The sequence below is a fragment of the Terrapene carolina genome, unplaced genomic scaffold, assembly GCF_002925995.2.
Source record: "Terrapene carolina triunguis isolate 2854851 unplaced genomic scaffold, T_m_triunguis-2.0 Scaffold42, whole genome shotgun sequence".
NCBI lineage: Eukaryota > Metazoa > Chordata > Testudines > Emydidae > Terrapene > Terrapene triunguis.
Window position 1 is genome coordinate 74,858,926 of NW_020664393.1, and position 26,653 is coordinate 74,885,578.

Sequence of the window (26,653 nt, forward strand, 5' to 3'; positions counted from 1 at the left end):
GAAAGCTATCAGATTGGTTTGACATGATTTGTTCTTTACAAATCCATTAAAGGCATGAACTATTGCATGAACTATTGCTATCGGTTCCCGACCAGCTATCTGAGTGCCGATCACTGGAAATTTGAAATTGTTCTCGGATATCAGACTTAAAGCCATGATCCAGCAAAAGGCACTTTGAGAATGTCTTCAACAGAACTATTCACGTCTTTAAAGTTGAGCACATGCTCTGCTGGACTGGGCCTAAAGTGCTGTTAATCTTCTCCACAGTGTTGATTAAAACATTATAAATAAGCAGTAGGAATATCATTACTGTCACATCTTGTACACATTGTATATAACACCCTTTATCCAAAGATACCACATCATTCTATAAGCCGATTAGGAATCACTTCACCCACCATTTAAATGCAGCATTTCTTTGGTGTGTACAATAACGCTGTGCAAGAATATGAAACAGAATGTGAAGATCACTTTATCCAGTTGAAACTACACAAGCAAAACTGGGTGGGCAGAATGTAATCTCCTGGTTGAAATTTAGCCAGATCACCTGGGCCAAGACACCCCTGTTATAACCTGATTTTGTCATCAATCCCAAATCCGCAACTCTGTTAACTTTAATGGAGATTTCTTTAATGTACTTGTCTGCGTTATATTTTCAGTACAAATGTCTAAGAGGCTTATTTACTGATTTATTTAAAAAAACACAAACATTGGCAGATGGGGACATGAAGGCAGGTGTAGTACCTGAAACTACTTTTATTTGAACTTGACTAGATTTCAACTTGCCCTTGTCCCTTTAAACAAACTCAGGCTCCATCAGAACAATGTGGCAAGCAAATTGCAACTGACCAGAAGTGGCGTGCAGACCTTTAAACATAGGGACTTTTAGTAATAGTGGATCAAGGTTTCTCAAGGTAAATCTACACTACAATTAAAAACTCATGGCTCTTCCATCCCAGCTGACTCGGGCTCACAGGGCTGAAGTTAAGGGGCTGTTTAATTGCAATGTAGACGTTCGGCCCAAGTCCTAGGAACCTGGCAATTGGAGATTGCCAGGTTCGTAAAGCTGCAAGGTGGGAGGATCCCAGAGCTTGGGCTGCAGCCTGAGCCTGAATGTCTACACCACAATTAAACAGCCCATTAGCCTCAGCCCCACGAGCCTCAGTCAGCTGGCAGAGGCCAGCCATGGGTGATTGAAGTGTAGACATATCCTCAGCCATCTAGGACTCAAATGAAACCAGAATTTAAGGGATGGATCCAACTCCTATTGAAGTCAATCGTAAGATTCTCACTGACTTAAAAGGGAGTTGGATCAAGCTCGTAGAGACCCATATCACTACAGGGAATGATACCCAGAAGCAAATAGCAAGCCTATGTATGTCTGCTTTGCAATCACAGAGGTGACTGCAGTGGCTGGCATACTCGTGCTAGCTTTAATCTAGTTAGCATGGCTAAAAATAACAGTGAAGACACAGCGGGGCAGGCTTCAGCATGGGCTGTAGAAGCCTCTGGGGACATACTTGCATTGCCGGCCTGCACGGAAGCATACTGCTACACCTTCACTGCTCTTTTAGCTGTGCTAGTTAGATTAAAGCGAATGCGCATCTGCCAGTCTGTGCCGCGATCCCACCTCTGATTGCAGTGCAGACATACTCACCCGTGGAAATGATCTGCTCCCTCCAACCAATGCCACTATTCAGTTGGGGCCTCCACATTTAGCACCAGCTGCATCTTCAAGGATAGCCCCATCTAGGAATCCAAAAGGGAGGTCACAGGGGCATGAATAATTACGGCAGGCTGCGAATGCAAACCTAATGATAGAATTTGATCCCAAGTGCCTGGGAAATTACTTTTTTTGTTTGTTTATCATAGATGCCAAGAAAGCATTTGCTATAAATGGCCAGCATTCAGTACACTCTCCAACACAGTTCCCACTGAAGGAGATTTAAAAGGCAGAATTATCTATGTTACTCAGAGTGTATTTTTTATGATGTGTGTTAAAAATGTACAGTATTCTGGTTTAAATTAGTCAAAGATCATGCAAAATGAAACAGCTTTTCATGCTGCTGTCTGAAAAGATCTCTCAGCACAGTCCTTATTAGCTAGAAGTGTAACAAAAGGGATCCAGGTTTGACCTTCATTCAATGGGAAGATCTTCTAACTTCACTGCAGTAGCTTTTGCAGTGAATTTGCAACATACCACACTTCCAGTTTACGGGCCAGAGCCTGCTGGGAGCTGAGTTCCTCCTGATGCCAGTGGGAGTGCAAGCAGTGGGAGCTGAGGTTCCCAGGAACTTGTAGGAATGTACCCAATAGCAGAGCCCAAATGCTCACAGTTTAAGGGGACATAGATATTTTATGCACCACAATTTAGTCTTTCTAAAACTGGGGCCATTACACACCTGAGATGTTTAGACACTAATTTGTGAGTTCTTAACATTTCAGTGAAATATTCCAGGCTACCACAGAACTGGATTAAGGCAATCCAAGGTCCTAGCCACATGATCACATGGGCTCCCAATGGTTCTGCCTCTACCCCGTGGCCTGAGCCCCTCCCAGCAGAAACTCTTCCCTCAGGACCAACCAGGGTGCAACTGCTTCAGTGGGTGGACTGGGCCATCTGCACTCTCCTCTTCCTGCCACGAACACAGACTCCTCTGCTAGATGGTGCTGGCAAGCCCCCCGCCCCCCAGAAGAGTGGGTCTTGGAGTTAACACTGCACCGAGAGGGATGGGGCAGTTCAGAGCTCTTGTTTCAGGCTCTCTGCAATCTCAGACAGACAACACTGCGTTGGCTTCACTTAAGTCAGGTTTCCAAGCTTTTCTTCACAACCATCAGGACAAGAGACCTATTTTTTTTTAAAATGAAGGCTCAGAGTCTAATATAATCACATGACTCCAGATTGTGGGGCCCTAGGCCCAGACTTGTAGGGCCTAAGCCTGAATCAAGCTTTCGACTGCCAGTCTTGCTCCCTGGCTATTGTGTTCCAGTACATTGGGAGGCGAAATCAGTGCTTTGAGATGTGCATATACATTGATCTCATTCCTTCCTGTGTTGCCTCCGGATGCTTTTAAAGACTTTTCCATGACTAAGGTAAAGCAAGAACAATGTGGAGATATATCATGGACCTTACCTGGAGGTGAAATAACAGTGAAAATGAGGTACCAGTTTGAGCCTGAATTGGAGATTGCCAGGTTCGTAAAGCTAGCCCGTCCATCTCGAACCTCTACTCTGGTGTGCCCTGAACAGCAAAACACAAGGACACTGGGAGTTAACAACCTTCTGCTGAACATCACCAAAAGCAAGCTCCTAGGTCGCAAAGAAAACTCAACAGGCCAGATCTTCAACTTTTGCCGATCTGCACAGCTTCAACGACTTTAGCAGCGCTACCCCAATATACACTAGCGGAGGGGGTGGCCCCATGATCTCTGACACGAGTAACAGGCCCACATTGTAAAATTCAGAAGCAGGTCCGAGTTGCCCCAGAGTTCAGAGCAGACCAGATCTAGGGTCATGGCTTAGTTCACTATAGAGACAGGGCCCACCTATGAAGCTCCATTTCAGGGAGACAGGAAGTATGGGCCATTGATTAAGGTGTTAGGCTGCGGCCAGGGAGACCTGAATTCAATGTCCTACTTTACTACAGACTTCCTGTGTGACCTTGGAAAAGTCACTTACTTCCCCATCTATAAAATGGGGACAACCGCACTGCCCTGCTTTGCAAGAATGGTATAAGAATAAATCCACTAAAGACAGTGAGGTACTACGGTAGTGGGGGACAGATAAGTACCTTAGACAGATCCAGTACCTCATTTTCCCAGAACTGGGGGCTGCTTGTATGCAATGAATTGGTTTGATACAGCTCTAGTGTTAACATATCTGAATCTGAGAAGAATGACGCCACGGGCACTGGAGCTCTTAGGGGATTTTTAGTGGGATGTTGATTGTTATCCAAGCCAAAGAGACAGCCTCCAAGAAGCAGCAGCAGTTTATTGATTTAACCCAGAAGTGGGCAAACTCCGGCCCGCGGGCCACATCAGGCCCGCGGGACCGTCCTGCCCAGTACCCGAGCTCCTGGCCTCGGAGCCTAGCCCCCGGTCCCTCCTCCGCTATTCCCCCTCCTCCACAGCCTCAGCTCACTGCGCCGCCGGCGCAATGCTCTGGGCGGCGGGGCTTTGAGCTCCTGGGGCAGCGCAGCTGCAGAGCCCGGCCTGACCAGTCGCTGTGCTGCGTGGTGGCGGCGGCGGCGTGGCTCGGCTCCAGCCGGGCAGCGCAGCTGTAGCGCCACCGGTGCTCCAGGCAGCGCGGTAAGGGGGCACGGAGCGGGGGGGGGGTGGATAGAGGGCAGCAGAGTTCAGGGTGGGGGTCAGGGGGTGGGGGTGTGGATAGGGGGTGGGGCGGTCGGGGGGGGCAAGGTGTTGAATGGGGGCAGGGGTCCCGGGGGGGCAATCAGGAAGGAAGGGGAGTTGGATGGGGTCGCAGAGGGCGGTCAGGGGACAGGGAGCGGGGTGTGTGTGGATGGGGTAGGGGTCCCGGCGGGGCCGTCAGGGAATGGGGGGTTGGATGGGGCAGAAGTCTGGGAGGAGGCAGATAGGAGGTGGGGGCCGGGCCACGACCCCCTCCCCTAACCGGCCCTCCATACAATTTACGAAACCCGATGTGGCCCTCAGGCCAAAAGGTTTCCCCCCCCCCCCCCCCCGTTTTAACCCCTTTCCTGCTCCAGCCTCTCAGCTGTACCGGACACATGGAGAAGCTCTATAGATCTGTTTTGCCCTACCTGAGGGGTAAATGAGTGGTATAAAACTCTCTTGAGTGGTATACAACTTTGAGTTAAGGAGCGGATTTCTGATGTGCAAAAAACAACAGCATAAGCTAATTCATTCCAGCCAGACAGCTGCAACAACCACTGGGGCAGAACATTCCTTCGATTTTCTGCAGTACATTTTGGCCCGAAAACTAGTTGTGCATAACTAGTGTAGCATGGAAGAGAGCCCCTTGCACACAGGTTATTAAACAGTCATCAGATGGCAGTGGCTTTTGTTCATTCCAAGTGCTGCCTTCCTTTCAGAAGCCTTGGAATGACTCAGGCCATGAAGTTTCAATGGGATGGTTGTCATATGATCAAACAAACAAGTGGATCTGTCTCAGCTAGAAACTTGTAAGACAAAAAATCTCTGTGAAATGTTTTAAGATTAAACCTGAGGCCTTGATTCTCCTGAGGCCTTGCACCTTGTGTTGTCATTTACACCTATGCAATATGGGTGTCCATTCTGACCCAGTAAGGTTTTACCACCAAATTTGCATTCACTATGATTTCTATCTCAGCGGGGTCATTTAAAAGATAGCCTGTTGCAGTGTCAAGGGTATCTCCATTTTATTTTCTGAGTCTTTGCGTACCAGCCAAATCTTGGGCTATGTGGAATGCTTGCCAAGTCTTGAGCTTCATGCAGGCTCATGCAGTTCTCGAAGATTGACAAACTTTCTAAATATTGCTTCAGGTGAGGGTTAGAAATCAGAACTTCCTTAGGATGCTGGACTCAAACCAGAGATCACAAATGAAAACTCCCTTACTTGCTGAAAGCCTACATGCAATAAGTCCTTTCTTTATGAAACAAGTGCATTATAGCTGTGATGACGTTGTATAACCACATGACAACACAATATACCAGGTGAAGGTGCCTTGTTTGTCTACTTCTGGTCATTCTACTACTCTGGGGATGGGGACAGATCTTTACAACCATCTCTTGGATTCACCTTCAACAGGAAAGTTCATGCACACCACAAATGCACAGTATTGTTAAAGGGAGGCAGGAAGATTTTAAATTATGGGCCAGATTAGATACCCTTTCTCCCACTTAGTCATTCATAGTTCACAACACAAGTAGCCCAGCGGACTTCAATGGAACTATTCACGATGCAAAGTACTATTCAGCATGAACAAGGGATTCATAGTCTGGGCTTCAGCTAATAAGAATTCTAATTCTAATTCTAGTAATGTACACTTGTCAAGTATCAGGGGTCTCAGGCTTAAGCATTTCAGGTACATAATGCAGGCAAAACCCAGCACCAGAGCTGCCCACCTCACTTAACAGGACTTCATTGAAAAGCCAAGGTCCCGGCACCAAAAAGGTTATTGAAATGGTACAATCACTGGTGAGAAGATAAACTTGGCAAGGGTTGTTGAATAGTGAGGGTCTGATCCAACCCAGGGAGGCGGCAGAATGTTGGGTGTGGAAAGAGAAGATGAAAAGCAGTGGGAGTGCTGGGCAACTGCATGGCAGTCCAGCGACTGCTGCCTAGTAATCTTGGACAAGTCACTTCCCCTCTCGGTGGCTGTTTCCCCTGCTACCCACAGTCTGTCTTGTTCACTTAGGCTTGGTCTACACTTACCCCCCAAGTCGAAGTAAGGTACGCAAATTCAGCTACGTGAATAACGTAGCTGAATTTGACATACCTTACTTTGAACTTACCGCGGTTCAGACGCGGTCCACACGCGGCAGGCAGGCTCCCCGTCGACTCCGCGGTACTCCTCTCGTTGAGCTGGAGTACCGCAGTCGACGGCGAGCACTTCCTGGTTCGATTTATCGCATCCAGACCAGACGCGATAAATCGAACCAGGAAGTTCGATTTCCAGCCGCTGAACTAGCGGCTAAGTATAGACCAGCCCTTAGATTGCTGGCTTTTTGCAGGAGGAACTGTCTTGGCATTTGTGTATAGCACAATGGAGCCCAGATCTCAGCTGAGGACTCTAGTTGACACTGTAATATAAATGCTAATAATTAGTAACTTAGTTAGTGAATAGTCCCAATGATTTCAATAAGAATTTGGACCTTAACCTAGCAGTGTGGATTTCCCTCATTGCCAGTGTCAGTTCTGGCTCTTCTATTTATCTAGGTATTTATACGGCCCTCATGACCGCCTTGACTACCCATAGTGTTTTTGACTCTACCATTTAGCTCACTGTAACACCAGTTTTATAGAGCATCCTTTCAGCTGCATTCTAATGTTTTACAATTGCCATTCTGAGTCTATGATGAAGCCTAGAGTAGTGTACTGTACTTTTCAACAGAGACTATCTCAGCTTTCGGGCACATATGCTTCAAATCTCAGAATATTATAAATATATATATATATGGGAGTCTTCACAAAGATCTCTCAGGCAAGCTGGTATTTAACGCAGAAGCAAGCTAATTTGGAGCTAAACTACTTTCCATGAGGCAGTTTGACTGCTGTCAGATGAAGCAGGCTCAATGCGCTAGACGGATACATTTCGATTAAATGCTGCTTTCATATGCTTCAAAAGACGAGCGCAATAAGGACGTTTGTCAAAGGAAAAACTGCAGCAAACTATTACATGCAGAACATCTGTACAGCACAATTCATTCTTTGCTGGAGTTTATTGACTATTAATTTGATGCATGTATCTTTTAAAGAATGTAAAGTGCATTTCTTTTCGGTGACTATTCTTTATTTGAGTCTTTTACTTCCATTTGTTTTTAATTTCTCTCTTTTTTTCCCTTCACGATTTATTTCGTTTCAAGTTGCAAAATGGGGAGGAAAAAAAGTCGTTCTTTCCAAACGAACTGCAGATTTTTATAAAGCTTATTCAAAAGTCATGTGAAACAGAGAAGTGTGACACAGGGGATCTGAGAATTTCACTTCTAGGTTGTTGGTTTCGATCCAGCCTATATCGGTAGTGACTGAAACTTGTCGTCATCTGGCAGTTGTTCTGTGGACAAGCGTCCACCTGACAAAACCAACCCCACCATTGACACCGTGGATCATCTCCTCAGTAAACAGCCATAACAACTTTGATTTCCATGGAGCTAAGCCAAACTGAGGAAATGGCCAGGCTTTTGACAATCTCAGCAGGTAGGCCAAGAAATTAACAGATTCATAGATATTTTTTTAAGGCCCAAATGGATCGCTGTGATCATCAATTACCATTTTTGTACATAGCACAGAATTTCACCCAGTGATCCTAGCACCTAGCCCAAGAACTGGTGGTTGAACTAGATCCTGGAAACTGCCTGCCCCTTACACTTTCCTGGAAATGGTCTTGCCAAGTCGAAGTTAAGGCACATTCAACCTGATTGTAAACCCTAAAACCTTCCCGTGGTAGGAACCCTGACTTTTCACCGGGGACGTTGCTGGTTTGCTTTTTGAACTTGAGCTGGAAAAAGGCAGTTTCAGCCAAGCTGAACAGAAAAGTCGTTTTAAGAGACTCCATTTTTTCTGACTTTTCCATTGGCTGAAATTGTGTGAAAAAAATCATTTTTGACTCAACAGAAATGATTTTCTTTTCATTTTTTCAGAATTGCCAGAGAACCAAAAAAAAAACAAAAAACCATTTGCCCAGCACTATTTTGAACCTCGCTCAGCTCAGGCAGTGAAGCTAGCATGGTCAATTTTATGCTGTGTTTATAAACAGCTTCACTTTCATGGTTTCATGTACCACACTGTGATGTCTGGGTTTCCAACTCAGCACAGTACTTAAGCTGGGGCCTAAATGTAAGCATGTGAGTAATGAGCCTTAATAAGCTCAAAGGGAATATTCACTTAAAGTTAAACACGTGCTTACATATTTTGCTAAATCAGGGCCAGAAGGGGAATTTTCTCATTGGAATATACTACATTAAAAACAAAAACAGGTAGATATTTCTATTCATATTAGGCCAAATACTCTGCTGGTATAAAATCAATGTAGCTTCATTGACTTCATGCCAACTAACACCAGCCTAGCACTGGGCTATATGGATTTATAATTCTCCATCTGTTCTCTTTTTTTCCCAGGACCTATATTTCAGGTCTTCTCTACTGGACAGTGTCTCTAAGTTGACAGGGCATGGAAACACATTTTAAAGCCATTTTTCTCCTAACACCCATGTGAGCAGCCCATCACACTTCTTCAAACCCAGCCTTCTATTTTTAGCCCAATGATGGGCCTTCAAACTGAATCTTTCTTCAAAAGAAACTCCTCAAATTATAGCCATCACTTCTAGTGGAAGCTTCCACCATAGCATATCCAAAACATATCCAAACCTTTCAACACAGCCTCCGAAGAGCCCTTGAGACAGGCTGTCATGACCCATGGCTCTGAGGGCAGACCTAATGCCTCAACTCTCCGACCCTGCGAAGAAGAAAAGAAAGCAATAAAAGGTTTGTTCAATTTTTTTCCAGAGAAATGGGAATCCTTTTATTTCTAAGGCAACTTTCATCTATTGATCCCAAGCAGCAAGAACAGCATGTATTTACATACTATGTGTTACAAATTGCATCATACAAAGTATTATATTTACTGCAGATGAGCCTAAATCTAGAGTTGCCAACTCTCACTGTTTTATTGTGAGTCTTGCATTATTTGGTGCTTCCCATAAACCTCAATTTCTAAATGAATGTGATTAGAAGAAAATCTCAGCTTTAATTTTTAAAAAAAGTACATTTCTAGCTATCCTGGTTACAGGGAAAAACTCAAAAATGTGAACCCTAAAGACTACGACACCATAAGACAAATAAAAAGGACCCCAAATATTGTTTTTTTTTAAATGTCATGATTTTAAATCTAAGCTTATGATTTTGGGGAGCCCAACTCATGATTTTTAAATGCCTGGGGATGGCAATGCTGTAAACCACGGAGTCCAGTTCTGGATCCAGACACAAACTTCCCCCAAAACTGTTTGGATTTGGTATCACAGTTCAGGACACACCTGATCTGCAAAGTTCATATCCATGTTTATGTAGATATTTGCCTATGATTTTCCCAAGTCAGGGTAAAGGGGACTGATTCATAGTAGAAGCTAACTGCAAAGTAGCAACAGGAGAACAGGGAGATGAGGGATCCCAGCTAACCCCAACATATAGTTCAGTGTTGCCAACTCTAGTGATTTTATCATGAGGCCCACAATATTTCATGTTTGTTTTTTTATGCCCCAGCTTCAGGGATCAGGAGATTGCATGAGAATCTCAGCTTCAAAAAAAGGAATGTTTTAGTCCTCATAGTTGAGAAGAAAGGCTTGAAAACATCACCTGAATATACCCCAAAGAAAAAGAATCCAACATTTATTAATAAAAAAATAAATCATGCATTTCTAAGCCAATCTGATGAGTTTCAAATGCTTGGGGTTGACAATACTGCACAGAATTAATAGAATCATACCCCTGTAGGGAGGCAAATCACTACCTGCTTATCCAAAAAAATAATTTGTGGCTGTTCAGGAAGCTCTTTCTCCATTTCTCCATCAGAGGGCTGTACCAGGACAGAGATATTATAGGGCCTCACATACAGGCAGCCTCCAGGAGTTAGACTGCTTCCATTTCTTCCTCATGCAAAGCAATGTGGAAAAAAAAAATCACCATATTATTAAGGATGATTTTAAAACACCTGATTCCAATCCTCGAGCAATTCCCTAGATACCCCCTCTAACTAGACATTGCTCTCCATTCGCAGAACTTTGTGTTGTTTTCAGTCCAGGTGGAATGCTCAGTGGTTCATATCAATTTGAATTAACATTGCTGGTAAGATTTAATAAGACACTGTATCAATTTCCCAATAAGTTTCTTTAATATTACAGTAGGACTTTGAGACTCCAGGTGAGACCAGGGCCCCATTGTGCGAGGTACTGCACATACCCACAGTAAGAAACTGTCCCTACCCCAAAGAGATTATAAATAAATAATAATAAATTAATGGAGATATCCCATCTCCTAGAACTGGAAGGGACCTTGAAAGGTCATCGAGTCCAGCCCCCTGCCTTCACTAGCAGGACCAAGTACTGATTTTGCCCCAGATCCCTAAGTGGCCCCCTCAAGGATTGAACTCACAACCCTGGGTTTAGCAGGCCAATGCTCAAACCACTGAGCTAAACAAAGGATTACCAATTTATCATCCTTACTTTACAGATGGGGAACTGAGGCACACAAAAATTAGTTGATTTGTCCCAGGTTCACGCAAAAGTGTGCAACTGAGGTAGGAATCAAACCCATAAGGCACTCAACTGTGATTCAGGAGCCCTGAGTTCTGTTCCCAGTTCTGCTACAGGCCTGCTGGGGGACCTTGGGCAAGTAACTTCATGTCTCTGTGCCGCTGCTTTCCCTAGCAGTAAAATGGGGCTACTGATGCTGACCTCCTTTGTAAAGTGCGTTGAGATCTAGGACTGAAAAGCTCTAGATATTATCTCCTGAGTCCCAGTCCACTGCCTTAACCATAAGACCATCCTTCCTGCACATTCAAAACCATGGATTCTACAAAAATCATCCTGACTGGCAAGATGCATTCAACTGAATATCCCTGAGGTCTTCTAAAAAGACACTTGCCTTCTCCAGCATAAGGACAAGCTTACTAGCTTAGACAAAGTTCTTCTGTGTAAGCTTGTCTCTTTCACCAAGTTGGTCCAATAAAAGATTTTACCTCATCCAACCTGTCTCTCTAATATCCTGGGTCCAACACGGCGACAACTAAACTGTACATTCCTTTCTCCAGTGATTTTGTGCTTCTGTCACTTGTATCAAGGTATGTTAATGTGCAGAGATACACAGACGCCTCTTTAAAAAGCCATTGGTATTCCAAGAGTGAAATTTAAATTCAAACATCCTGAGAGAAGGCTTTTGCAGTTGAATAAAGAAACAACACTTTATTCGGAGCCCATATCATTTCATTCCCTTCTCAATGCTTCATGTCATTTAGCATCTTCTTTTTACATACATATATACCTCTAATCTACCATTGCAGTGAAGGGAGGCGACTGGGGGGTTGACATTGTCTTGCAATGAAAGTAGGAAAGCTATTCATTCAGCTCTCTAGTGTTTGCTTAAAGGTGGTTACAAACAAAAGATTTATTGAGGACCAATTCGCTTTGGTTTAACTCAATTTCTTCAGACTGTTTCTTTGCATTACAAAGCAGAGCTCCCCTGGGCAAACTGCATTGCAGCTTAACGCAAAGATTGGGCCCAGCCACAAAGCTACTAATAGTGGCCAAAGTTTTCAGGGGCAGTGGCAAGTGGTAGTCTAATGCATCGGGCCTCAGAGACCTGGGTGCTATTCTTGGCACTGACCTGCTGTATAATCTTGGGCAAATCATCATCTGTGCCTCCATTTCCCTTCCAACCATTTATCGGTTTATCTTGGACGTTCTGTATGGCAAGGACCATCTCTAACTCTGTGTATATACAATGCCTTGCACAATGGGGTCCCGATCTCAGTTGGGGCATCTAGACACTACTATAGTGGATCATAATTACGATTTTGGTGGCCCAAATTGAGACACTTCACAGGAGACTGATTTTCAGAGGGTGGGTGCTCAGCACATTCTGAAAACTAGGCCCCTTTAATAAGCCCCCAAGTTGGGTAGTCAGCAATTGACAAGCTACTCGTAAACACCAGTGACTTTTAGAACTGGGTGAGAGGCAGGGTGGTGTCTAGAGGACAGCATACTGGTTGGGGAGTCAGGACAAGTAATGACAAAGCTTTTCTAGTTTCAAGGAACAGCCTCCCAAAACATAGTGTTGGGAATCAGCCATTGACACTTCCTGATGGCAGTAACATTCCTTCTGTAGATTCATTATTAGGAAAAAATCACCCATAGCTGTTTTTAAAAAAAATATGGGCGGGTGATTAGGACCCAAACAACCCAGCAGAGATTGACATTTATGTGCAGTGTGCTCAACCCTGATTCTTGCTGGGCTGGGGCCTTGAGTATGTGGCACAATTAATTTACATTCCTGCAAGGGAATGTCAGTATCTAGGACAGGAGGACAGCAGCCCGCTGCTCCCCTGCTGATCTGTGCCAGAAGGAAAATAGGCTCACCAGCCATTCCTCTGCATCCCTTCCTCATGGGAGAAAAGGCTAGCTTGCTGCTCCATACAAACTCCTACCAGTGGTGGAGTGGGCAAAGCTGCCTCTCCCAGTCTGATCAGTGCTAAGGGAAGAGCATGTTTTCCTGTCACTCCCTTGAAGCCCAGTGCTGGCAGGGAAGCGGGTTGGTTTGGTATTCCCTGCTGACAAGGCTCAACAGGAAAGCAGGTTAACCTGTCAGTCCCCTGAAGATCTCCATGGGGTCCATGGGCAAGATGGCTCTGCCTATGAAGTCCTGGTCAGGAGAAGCCCATACCAGATTCTGAAAGATATTACTCCACAGGGAGTGGTAGCACAGAACATACTGGGGCCTGTCGGAGAGCAGATGTCTCTTACGCAGGAGCAGCGAACTTAAGTGTGGCAGAAGGAAACTGGAATAAGCGGGGCACCTAGAAGGAGGCATCATAAGAACTGAGAGGGTAAAGGGAGAAACTGGGCTGCACTGACAGAAGGAAATTAAGATATTCTCGTAGTCACTGATCCTGCACCACTGAAGTTAATGAGTTTGCAATTGACTTCAAGGGGGAAAAAGGCCTGATCCAAAGCTTACTGAAATCAGTGGGCATTTTTCAATTGACTACAATGGGCTTTGCATCAGGCCCAGGGGCAGGGAAGACAGGAGAGGAAATTAAGAAGCATTCAGAAGTAACAGAGGAGATGGGGAAGCATTTGAGAGATCAGTGATTTGTGGGGTACAGTACATGTAGAACCCTAGTGTTTTCTATTGGGAGTGAAACAACTACTGGTGTGGGGAAAGGACATGGATGGGGAAGGAGGTGCATAATTAGGGTTGCCAATTTTGGTTGGATGTATTCCTGGAGGTCTCATCTTATGATATATGATTAATCTTTAATTCCTGGAAGCTGCAGGACAATCTTGGAGGGTTGGCAACCCTATGCATAACAAAGGCAGGAGGAGACATGCAGACTACTGATTACTCCTGATTCAGAGTCACATAATATGGCTCATATCATTCAGCAACAATGACGGGACAGTGGTCGTGTGGGCTCTCAGCGCAGCGTGGGAGCAGGATAGGACCCCTCCCTAGTACACGGGTGCAGCCCATCAAGACAATGAAAAAACAACCTTCCTAGACCTACACACACACAGCACAAAGCTGAAGAAAGAAATTCAGCTTGGAAGCAGGCTTCAGCTTTAAGTTTCTTTGGTTTTGTTGGCAACAAAGCAAGAGGTCTTTAAAAATAACATCAATAATGTCCCTTTACAAAGGCTGGGCAGTTGATTGAAATGTGGTGTAGTGGTCTGAACATGACCCTGGGAGCCAGGTATTCTGATTTGCCTCCCTCTTTGACTTAGGGCAAGTCACTTAGGCCAGACTTCTAAAACTTGGGCCCTTCAATCCATATGCTAATTCTGCAGGGAGCACATGCTGACAGTAAGCTTTGAAAGAAGCCATGTGTCCCATGCCCTGGAGGTTAGAGTCTCTCAGGGCAGGGAGCTAAGCAGAGGAGATATAATAGTTCAGGGGACTAAAGAGGAGGGGCAGAATGACAGTGTGAATTGGGATAAATAAACAAGTGACTCCATTATCCTTTCTGAACCAAACTGGACTAGAAAAGGCAACTCCAATGACTAATTGTTTTGGGTTTCTCTTCTTCAAAAGCAATAGAAACCTTCTGTTAAAAACTGGGCATTTTGGGCAATCCAGTGTATTAGAAAGGATTGGGTAAGGGAGACATATTCAAGAACATGGATTAACTTGTGGTTCCCAGCCTTTTCAGGCAATTAATTGTTCTACAAATAAATCAAAAATAGCACCTAAAGACCCCAATTAACATCTCTGCCCTATCGTGCTGGGTGTTGTACATACACATTATCAGAGACAATCCAAGCCTAGGATCGAAACAGCTGAAGGGAGTATATTACCCCTGTTTTACAACTAGAGCGAGGTCACATACATAAGAAGCCTGTTTCAGAGCCAGTGGTTGAACCCAGATCTCCTAAACCCCAGACCATAAGGCCAGCCTTCCCCTCTTGTCCAAGTGTTCCCAGTCGACCATCATGAGGCCCTAGCTGTACCGAGGACTGGAGGAGCGCAGCTCCCCATCGCAGCTGAACATATGCAAACCTGAGTGGTAAGCAGACAGCAGCAGTGCAGCAGGACTCAGCAGAGTGGCTCATTACGGTGGAGTTAGCCGGTTTTCAGGGCCATATGTTCTGTAGCAAAAAGAGCACTGCTTTTTTTTTTTTTTTAAAACAGGCACTCAGTGTTATTCAGTGGCATGCACCCTGAAGAGCAGGTAGGAGCGGAACGGTCCAAAACTGTAGGGAGGGGAGTTTAGAGTACCAGTAACAAACATCCTGAAAGCTCCCTGGTCACATCCATTATTAACTGGGAACCAGCAGAAGTACCTGTACGCATCATGCTGCCTACTAGTGGCTAGGAACTAAGCCAAGCTTCTTCCCTAACACACTCCTTAAGTTTACTGTCGGAGGAACATCTTTTATTAAATGTAAACAGCCTCACGCCGAAGGTCAGAGTCTTGCTGCTGCAGCATATCCCAAGGTAATACCACTTTAAGCTCCATATAAACTCTTAAACAGTTTCTATCCTAAAACCAGACCGTAGGTGGTACCGTTTTTTACGATATGTTATAATAGTGCAATAAATCTGTTAGCTTAAAATCGAATCTCCGTGGCCTTTTAGAGAAATCATCATTAAATGCAAGGCCCTGTTAATGATGCCATCCCAGTGAAATTGTTTAATCTGCTAGGGGGGTGAAAGGTCACCAAATGAATTTTTTATAATACATCAACTTGACACGCAATAGGGAAAACTGTAATAGATAAAAGCAAAGGAAAAGGGCACTGTCTTCTTCTGATAGGTCAATAGCAGCCAAGAGAGTCACTCATCCACTTTTCCTTCACTACTGTGCGCCTTTTCCATTTAATATGGACACCCAATTAATACCTCAGCACCATAGACAACCTCATTTTAGGTGAATTATAGCAATTTCTTCCCCCTTCTCCGAAATGAAAGTGATCACAATACATCATAGCATTGTGCGAATTAACGTTAATTGATTCGAGTTACCAAGCATTGATGGGCCACTTCTATAACCTGGGCCTTATTGGGAGCTGGAAGGGATGGAGGGAAGATTAGATTGCACCGTCCGTTGCTTTGACGACGGCAGTCACCTGACGTCTTGTTAGACAGTTGTAAGGTTCTATTGCAGGCCCCAGTGGGGTCGTCAGTAAACTGGAGTGATGTCCAAACATCATTACACGCTGCTCCGATATTAAAGCAAAGGGATTAGCACCTTATTGCAAGCAACCTGGATTTGTCATTGTGCTGTCGTTATCCAATTTCCAGCTGATAATGTGACTGTGGCCTGCGGGCGTGAAGTCCTACAGCCAAACTAGGGTATACAGAAAAGGAACCCAAGTGCCCAGCACCCAAAAACATTTAACCCCTGACTCGCCAGCTTTCTACAAAGAAGGCATGTGGGGAAAAAAATTTAATGATGCATTAAGCAATGCTCAAAACAAACTGAAATGGGGAAGCTACAATATTTAGGGCCTGATTCTTCCCTCACTCACACCGATTTGACTAGTCTCACTCCATGGAAATGCATGGTTCAAAATGGGAGCCACTCCATTGTAAAGGAGGAGAAAATCAGCCCCTCCGAGCTGAGGCTGTCGTGATGTCCCCACTTAGCTCGGCTGTACGCACGTGGGGACTGCAGCACATGGAAATCATTGTACAAGTTGCCATGAGAATCAGCAATGACGCTCCCTTCATTTCCAAAAGCTACAACATCTCCCATGCATTGTTAAGGGGGAAACCTGGCTGGTGTGCAGCCTATGTAAAATAGGTGAGAGCAGGAGACAGATCTCCTTTCAAATATATTAGAGAAGTGACACGGTTTTAATCACCTGTGGTTTAATCCCTGAGCACGAGTGGCATTCAGAACTCCTAAAGGAGTTGCTTCCTGCTTCTCAGGATCAGGCCCATTCACTTTAAAATGAGAGTTAGTAACACCCCCACCCCCGCTCTCTCCCACCCCCCTGTTTGAGGAGCTGTACTGGTGTCATCAACTATCAGAGTGCAGCTTGATTTACCCCATATCCCCCCAATGAAGCTATAACCCCGGTTTTTCCCATACGGATGGGCCTGGTGTTATATGTGAGATGGAATTGACCCTCCCTCTCCTAGCTCCTTCCCATCCACTCCACTCCTCCCCCTTACCTTCTCCTCCTCCGCTTGCTCTGCTGCTACCCCTTCTGTTCCATCTCTCTTATTCCCTTCTCTCCCTTGCTTTCCCCTTCCCACCCTCACCCTAGCAGCTGAACTGGAATCCGCTGGCTCTTGGAGAGCTATTGCCTTAGCAGCTGCTGTTTCAGCAGCCGTTGCAGCAGGGGTATGACTTTAATTCTCATCACCTGACTCTTGTAATTCACAGGTGTCACCCTGGAGTGTGATCAGTGCATTTCCATAGCTGCCAGGCATGGTATGACACTCCGAGTAAGGAAGGCTTTTTAGATAGGTTTACTATGTACAGTAGATATTAAACAGAGGGTAGCTTCAAATAAGGCTCAGTTTGAGGATGGCTCAGGAGATTGGTAATGGGCAAAAGAGCCTTTAACTCCTAAGTCACTGGAATGAATCCAGGAATGGTGGGAGAGAAAACTACAGAATAGAGATAATGGGACTTTAAGAAGGCAGACTTAAGCAAACTGAGAGCATTCGTAGGCAAGATCCCATGGGAAGCAAGGCTAGGGGGAAAAAACAAGTTCAGGAGAGTTCGTAGTGTTTTAAAGAGACATTGTTAAGGGCACAAAAGCAACTTATCCCAATGCATAGAAAGATAGGAAGTATGGTAAGAGACCATGGATTAACCAGGAGAACTTCAACAATCTGAAACTCAAAAACAAGTCATACAAAGAGTGGGAACAAGGTCACATTATGAAGGATGAATGAAAAATAAAAACAAAAAATAAACCCCACAAGCATGTAGAGACATAATTAGAAAGACCTAGGCACAAAATGAGATTAAACCAGCAAGGGACATAAAGGGTACCAAGAAAACAGCAATGCAACAGCCCTGCAGTCTGAGGCTCTTGAGCATGAGTCAGCTGGCATAGTCCAGCCATGGGTTTTTCTGTGCTGTGTAGACATACACTCAGTGAACTCATGGAGAACAGAAGAGATCCCAGAGGACTGGACAAGGGCAAGCATAGCACCGATCTATACAAAGGAGAATAAGGACAACCCATGGAATTACAGACCAGTCAAATTAACGTTGGTATCCGGAAAGATAATAGAGCAAATAATCAAACAATCAATTTGTAAGCACCTAGAAGATAATAAGGAACAATCAACATGGATTTGTCAAGAACAAATCTTGTCAAACCAACCTAAGATCTTTCTTTGACAGGGTAACAAGCTTTGTGGATTGGGGAGAAGCAATAGCCATGATATATCTCGACTTTAGTAAGATGCTGTGTCACATGACCTCCTCGTAAGCAAACTAGGGAAATATAGCCTAGATGAACCTACCAGAAGGTGGGTGAAAAAGGGGTTGGAAAACCATACCCAGAGACTAGTTATCAATGGTTCACAGTCAAGCTGGAAGGGCATATTGCAGGGGTCGGCAACCTTCAGCACGCAGCCAGTCAGGGTAATCTGCTGGCGGGCCGCAAGACATTTTGTTTACGTTGACTGTTCGCAGGCACGGGCCCCCGCAGCTCTCAGTGGCTACGGTTCACCATTCCTGCAGCTCCCATTGGCTTCCCGCAGGTCCCATTGCTGGGAACAGCGAACCAGGGCCACTGGGAGCTGCGGGGGGCCATGCCTGTGGAAAGTCAACGTAAACAAAATGTCTCACGGTCCACCAGCGGATTACGTTGATGGACACAAATCTGACATCAGGAATCATAACACTCAAAAACCAGTAGGAGAACACTTTAACCTGTCTGGTCATTCAATGACAGACCTGCGGGTGGCTATTTTGCAACAGAAAAGCTTCAAAAACAGACTCCAACGAGAAACTGCTGAGCTGGAATTGATATGCAAACTAGATACAATCAACTTAGGCTTGAATAGGGACTGGGAATGGCTGAGCCATTACAAACATTGAATCTATCTCCCCTTGTAAGTATTCTCACACTTCTTATCAAACTGTCTGTACTGGGCTATCTTGATTATCACTTCAAAAGTTTTTTTCTTACTTAATTGGCCTCTCAGAGTTGGTAAGACAACTCCCACCTTTTCATACTCTCTGTATGTGTATATATATCTCCTCAATATATGTTCCATTATATGCATCCGAAGAAGTGAGATGTAGCCCACGAAAGCTTATGCTCAAATAAATTTGTTAGTCTCTAAGGTGCCACAAGTACTCCTGTTCCTTGATGGGCTGCGTGCCGAAGGTTGCCAACCCCATGCATATTGAGTGGGGGCCTGCAGGGGATTGTCGTGGGTCTGGTTCTTTTCAATATCTTCAGATATGATCTGGGTAGTGGCATAAAGAGTACACTTACAAAGTTTGTGGAAGATACCAAGCTGGGAGGGGTTGCAAGCACTTTGTGTGGGTCCGGGCGGCAGTCCCTGGACCCCTGGTGGGCAGGGCTGAGCGGCAGCCCCTGGCCTGGATCCCCACCATGCGGGGCCAAGTGGCAGACCCAGGGCTGGCTCTGGCTTTTTGGCCGCCCCAAGCAAAACAAAAAACAAAACAAAAAACGGGGCGGCCAGAATGGCAAAGCCAAAAAAAAAAAAACCCTGCAGCGGGGCCGGAGCCAGGGTGCAGGGGGACTCCCTGCGCTGCAGATGTGCCCCGGCTAGAGGGGGGAGGGGGAGGGCACAGGGGGGAGAGAGAGAGAAGGAGGGCGGCCAGGGCTTCAGCGGGGCGCTGCCTCGCGGCCCCGCCGCCTGCCAGGAGGGCTCTGCGCTGCTTTGGTCGGCGGGGAGGGAAGGATGAGGACTGCCCTGCCGGGCTTGCTGCAGGGTGCTCCCGTCCTCCGCACCGCCGCCCCCTACAGGGTGGCCGGAGCGGAACACCACCAAACCCCCCCCCCAAAAAACGGCCGCCTCCTACAAGCTGCCGCCCCAAGCACCAGCTTCCTCGGCTGGTGCCTGGAGCCGGCCCTGGGCAGACCCTGACCCCAGCCGCGCAGTGCTGGCAGCAGACCCCGACCCCACACAAGGGATGGGCAGCAGCCCTGACCCCAGACCCTGACCCCTGTCGTCTTAATGATTAAATGGTTAACCGATATAATTTTAATAGTTTAAACGGCTGTTTTTTTAAACAATATTTACATCCCTAACGTATAGTAATTTCAGTAAATTTCAGTAAAAGAATGTTACGGTTACACACACAAGCACTCAAAAGCTAAGACATATTAGAATTAAACTTGCCTGTGCAACCTTAATCCAGCCATTAATTCACAGTGTGCAGATGCATTATGACACAGTCTTTAACTACATGACGACATACTATTATTTCCATAGGACCCCTGCCTCGTTCAGTGCCAAGGATGGTTGCTGCTCACTGAATGAGCAGCTATGCAATATTTTGCTTTATCCACTTTGTTCAATGTGTGGCCCCAGGCCTTATTTATTGTGCACTATGCAAACCCTGCTCTGAACACAGAATAATTTATATATGTGTGTGTGTGTATGTGTGTGTGCGCATGCACACATACACACACACACACTCTTGGTATATAAGGTATATTACTATTGTGCTTTCTCTGTCTTCCATGTAGCTATTAGCTATCATCTCCCTCTCTCCTTGGTGAATCAGGAAGCAGCAGAATGAATTGACCCTAAAAAAAGTAGTCAAATTGAAACCATATAAAGAAACGAGACAAATTATTTTTAAAAAGACTTGGCAGTATGATAAACAGTTCTGCTGTTGTAACCCACCCACCTTCTGGGTGTGGGGTTCTGGCCCATCTAGTGACACTGAGACCACTGAGTTTGCTACAGCCTTAGCTAAGAGTCAGTTGGCTTTTAGTTCATGCGGTAGAGGCTCATGCACTAAGCTCCAGAGATCCCCGGCTTCGATGCCGACAACCGGGGTCTACCAGCCTTACACTGTTATGCAGAGTTGTTGCTGCTAGGGTCCCCAAGGCTACCTTTAGCCATTTCCTTGTGGGCTGTGAACAAAGAGTCTCAATCTCTGTTGCCCAAAGCTTTGCGAAGCAGGGAGAACTGTGGGTCTGGCATTCCAGTGGTGTTGGCCATGTGTTGGTGTAGGTTGTTAAGTCTGCCCTAGAGATCTCTGAATCTCATTTGTTTCTGCAGGACACAGGTGTGGAAGAAAATTTCCCCCCTTGTGTGGAAAAATACACAATCTCTCATTATCCCAACCCCATTATCCCTGCCTGTGCTGGTGTGTACTGTCTAGACTCTAATGAGGGACAGACAGAGGGGATATTACATGTCCCAACAGGAAATATCTGATTTAATTTTACAGGTTAGCCAGGGCCTTATTATATCACAAGTGTCAAAGCCACAAGTGATGCCATAAAGCCCAAGACTGATGGGGAGTAATAAATAACACTACAGAGGAACCCAAGTAGTGAAGGACAAATACTTTCCTCAAGGTTGGTGGTGTTAGTTTATCTCACTGGTGAATGTGTGTCCCAGGTCCCCCTCTGTAGGCTCAGGCCCTAAATTAGGGCCTGTCCCTGAAGACCCTTGTTATTGGGTCTTACTATTGAGTTCCACTGATGTCAATGAGATTGCTTATGGGGGTTAATACTGCTCCCAGTAGTAAGTGTTTGCAGGAATGAGCTTTTAGACATAACCCTGAGAGGAAAATCTTACAGACTTTAAAAGAAAAGAAAATACTTTCTATATGTGTTCTGAGTCACCCTGTAGAATTTGGTGAATCATCCTATAGAATTTAATAGTGAATTAAATCCTTGATCTATAGGCTGGTTTAAAAAAAAAAAAACAGTAACAAACAAACACCTATAGAAAGGATCTCATTTTGTATAAAATTGTATAGGTTTTTAGAGTAATTTCTATATAATCCTATTGCATTTTTATAGATTCCTACTAGTTAAAGCCCTCTTGCTTTCTACAGGTTCTACAGGGCTTACACAGTGAGGGATGACAATACAGAAACACAATGGGGAGAGAATATGGGAGATACAGAAATGTAACATCATCAAATATGTTTTACACTTAAATACACATCCTCAGAGATCCTCTTTGTTTTCGTTGCTGGTGGGTTATTTCAATGAAATATTATAATGGGCAACCTGTGCTGCCCCAGGAGCACCCAGCCAAAGGAACTGTGATGCAGTTATTATTTCTTCTCTGCTCCACAGGGGGAATAATCTGTGTCAGACCTTTACAAGGCACAGATTACACCTTTCCCGCCCCTGGCTCAGCTCCACTGGCTAGTGTTTGGACAGGAGAACATCCAAGGTTCTGTTCCCCTCTGCCTGCGTGTGTGTGTGTGGTGTGGCGGGGCAAGGTGGGACTAGTAGCCATGCAGGGCCTGCCCTCCCTTCACACGCAGACAGGTGGTGTGGGTGGCATGCACATGGCAGTAACAGATGGGCTCTATCTATTGCAGCCCCAGCTAAAGACCTCTCAAGCTATAGTAGCTCACTCATTTAGCTTTGGAGACCCCTGGTTCAGTCCTCAGTATGTTGCCCAAGATGGCAGCTATCATGTTTATGAGTGGGTATCCTTCAGACTTGCATTATGTTGGCTCTGTTCTTTCCATGCTGAGCAAACACAGCTAACCGGTCTCCTCCCAAGGTTATATTCTACTCATAGCAGTCAAGATAAGCATGTGTCTGTGTTTGCATCATTGGGGTCTAAATTTCTAAGTTTTTCAGGAAAGGAACCTGTCATTTTTTCATCTATAACACACCATACCCATCTCCGGCACTGGGTGCAGGGGCGGCTCCAGGCACCAGCGCAGCAAGCGTGTGCCTGGGGCGGCAAGCCGCGGGGGGCAGCCTGCCAGTCACTGTGAGGGCGGCAGTCAGGCGGCCTTCGGCGGCATGCCTGCGGGAAGTCCGCTGGTCCCGCGGTTTCGGCGGCAATTCGGGCGACGGGTACGCCGAAGCCGCGGCACCAGCAGATCACCCGCAGAAATGCCGTTGAATCCGCGTGACCATGGACCGCCCGCAGGCATGCCGCCGAAGGCCGCCTGACTGCCATGCTTGGGGCGGCAAAAAGCATAGAGCCGCCCCTGACTGTGTGAATACATGAATACCATGCATAGGTTTAATAGATTTTAAGGCCAGAAGGGACCATTATGACCATCTAGTTTGACCTCCTGCAGAACGCAGGCCAGAGCATTTCACCTGGCAGCTCCTGCATCCAGCCCAACTGCTTCTGGTTGGACTAGGCATATTTTTAAGAAAGACATCAAGTCTTGATTTAAGACCTCTGAGTGATGGAGAATTTAATACCTCTCATGTTCCAGTGATTAAATACCCTAATTTAAACTATCAACATCTTACAATAATAAATAATCATAAATGAGCTTTGAAGGATACATACACGTCACTCGCTTACCCGGCACTGCCCCCTAGTGGCGATGACAAAGCAGACTGTGTCACCATTAAAGTATCAATTGGTAACTCCAGGACTCGCTGAAGATCCCCAGTCTGCTGAGCGTTGATAACAGTGCTGGCCAAGCTCTTCAACCTGTCGCTCAACAAGGAGGGAACAAGCTTATTTCTGAAAAGGCCTGGTGGCTCTCCAATTTCAATGATCAGCACTCTCAATGGGGTAGCCGCATGAGATGACTGCAGAACCCAAACGCTTGCTGCTCCTGTCCGAGTTTTCTCCCAGCCAGCCCTGCTAGAAAAGGCTGTACAAGGTGTCATGGGAGGGCACTCACGCGTCCTCTTGCCAACATTGTCTGAGATAACCTTTAACGTGCTCTCGCTCCCTGACGCACTCTGAACTATTCTGACATAGTCCCGTCCAATCTGCAAGAAATCAGCCAGGCGATGGACCACCCTTCTCTGACCCTCCTCTCCAATGGTCTCAGCAATGGTAAAAGCAGCGTGAAGGGAAAAGCTGGTGTATATTTCTATGGGGTCATCGCCATGAAGGAGGATGTAGAGAAGGTTGTTCTCAAAGCTGAAGGAGTGGGCGCCTGCCATGGCATTAGTTAAGAAAGCGCTGGAAGAAGATGAGGCTAGTGGAATGTAATTCCCGTTCATAAAAACGTGAAGGCTACGGGGTTCATCGTAGAAGATGGCTATGAGAAGTCTGGTAGAATTTTGACCACTGATGAGGCGGAGTCTTAAGCTCGGAGGCGTTAGACCAGTGAAGCAAACCTTAGTCAGCTTGTTGGATGGCAAGACCGAATAGAAAGCTGGTGGATGTTCTGAAGGACAGCAAGATACACGTGAAACTCCACTACTGAAAGCCTCCACAAAACTGCCAGTCACCGATACCACTGGAGATGACGTCCTTCCGTCTGCTTCAGTGTCCAAGCTTTCTAGGATCACGAGTGCATGGTCTGTGTCTTTGCAGAAGTAGCCTTGCGTAGAGGGCTTGTAGATGCACTTTGTGTCTTCTCTGTAAATGCCTGTTTAACAACAAATAAACAAAGGGATGGGCTGATCTGCCATTTCTACACATCGTGCTGTACCTGCTTATTTGCATGGTACAGCTTTCTGTGTGATGCTGGTACGTGTGATGATGCAAGGAGCTGTTTCTCTCAGATGTCCTGGTTCTAAACGTATAGCAGGGCAGCAGGGGAGGGATAGCTCAGTGGTTTGAGCATTGGCCTGCTAAACCTAGGGTTGTGAGTTCAATTCTTGAGGGGGCCATTTAGGGATGTCAGTGATGGTACTTGGTCCTGCTGGGAAGGCAGCGGACTGGACTTGATGACCTTTCAAGGTCCCTTCCAGCTCTATGAGATAAGTATATCTCAATATAATAATAAAAAATGTTTGACATTGTCATAACTATAAAGGGAAGGGTAACAGCCCTCCTGTGTACAATACTATAAAATCCCTCCTGGCCAGAGACTCCACAGTCCTTTTACCTGTAAAGGGTTAAGAAGCTCAGGTAACCTGGCTGACACCTGACCCAAAGGACCAATAAGGGGACAAGATACTTTCAAATCTTGGTGGGGGGGAGGGAAGGCTTTTGTTTGTGCTCTTTGTTTTGGGGGTTGTTCTTTCTTGGGACTAAGAGGGACCAGACATCAATCCAGGCTCTCCAAATCTTTCTGAACAAGTCTCTCATATTTCAAACTTGTAAGTAAACAGCCAGGCAAGGCATGTTAGTTTTATCTTTGTTTTCTCAACTTGTAAATGTACCTTTTACTAGGGTGTTTACCTCTGTTTGCTGTAACTTTGAACCTAAGGCTAGAGGGGGATTCCTCTGGGCTCTTTAAGTTTGATTACCCTGTAAAGTTATTTCCCATCCTGATTTTACAGAGATGATTTTTACCTTTTTCTTTAATTAAAAGCCTTCTTTTTAAGAACCTGATTGATTTTTCCTTGTTTTTAGATCCAAGGGGGTTGGATCTTTCTCCACCAGGAGTTGGTGGGAGAAAGGAGGGGGGATGGTTAATTTCTCCTTGTTTTAAGATCCAAGGGGTTTGGATCTGTATTCAACAGGGAATTGGTGAAGAGTCTCTCAAGGCTACCCAGGGAAGGGAATTAGCACATTGGGAGTGGTGGCAGCAGACCAGATCTAAGCAGGTAGTTAAGCATAGAAGTTTTCATGCAGGTCCCCACATCTGTACCCTAAAGTTCAGAGTGGGGAAGTAGCCTTGACAGACATGAATTACCACCTTGCTTTCTCCTCTCCCCTTCCCAGCAATCCTCTCAACTGAGGTGGATTGTGTCACAAACATAGTCCATAGTAAGGGGCTGTACATTGCTGTGCAATTCCAGGAGCGTCCGAGGGAAGGAACTGTGGTTCCTGTTCCCCTTTTGCTACAGGGAGGTAGTAATTTGGTACTGCCGTAAATTATTACTCTCTTCCTCCCTGCTCTTGCAGGAGGTAGCTGTGCATGTTGCCACGTGCTCTGGAGATGGGGGATGCAGTGACCCTTACTGAAATACGCCTGGATCCAACCCTGTAACCCTGCACTGGGCATAAAGGTGGGAGTCTTCTTCCCCTGGATGCCCCTGTGTGAATGTGCAGTCTGAGCTACAATCTAGCCCACCGTGTTCAGCTTCCTGGCTTCTCAGCAACAGTACAAAGTTGGGGGGGAAATAAGATACTATTAAGAAAAAAAGATTGTTAGAGGCATAAAAGAAGAGGCTGAAAAGACTGGGGCAATTTAGCCTTAAATAAGATCTTCATTAAAGTATACAAAGAATGGGACAATGAAACCAATAGAGTGGTCCTCTTCGCCTTCCACCACAGTCTGAGAATGAGGCGACACCTGCCGCCAGGCCACATAGTCAAATGAAGAAAAGGAAATGGCACTTTGGAGTGCGAACAGTAGCACTCCAGAACTCCCGGCCCCAGGATATCATGAAGTGGGATTACCATATATCTTCATGTAGAAGCCACCCTTGATTCGTTTAGTGGGCTGCTTTAGGCCCTGATGCTGCAAACCCTTACATAAGTCAACGGGACATGACTCAGGTACAGTTACTCAGACGCAGGAGTGTTTTCCGGACTGGGCCCTCGCGGTGCACGCCATAGAGGAAAATGATGAAATTACACAGATATCAGCCTTGATAGAATGTGGTCGGGAGACAAGGTGCAAGTGAGATTAGAACCAGGCCCTCTGCATGGGAGCAGCTATTTTTAGATATCCATCTACCATCTTCTTTTCCAGGGTCACCAGCACAGGCACTTTACCAATACTATGTGGGGAGAGGGG

The 26,653-nt window shown here is 45.7% G+C and overlaps 1 protein-coding gene across 1 annotated transcript in view; it reads right to left on the minus strand.

Moving 5' to 3' along the window:
* Positions 1-26,653, minus strand: part of PKHD1 (PKHD1 ciliary IPT domain containing fibrocystin/polyductin) — a 323,564-nt gene that overhangs the window by 11,992 nt on the left and 284,919 nt on the right. Inside the window, exons 49-52 of the mRNA XM_029911885.1 lie at positions 23,362-24,388; positions 10,181-10,316; positions 9,043-9,130; positions 3,134-3,241 (exon numbers count right to left, since the gene is read on the minus strand). Of these exons, the coding sequence (XP_029767745.1) occupies positions 3,134-3,241; positions 9,043-9,130; positions 10,181-10,316; positions 23,362-24,388 (1,359 nt within the window). The remainder of the gene's footprint in view (positions 1-3,133; positions 3,242-9,042; positions 9,131-10,180; positions 10,317-23,361; positions 24,389-26,653) is intronic.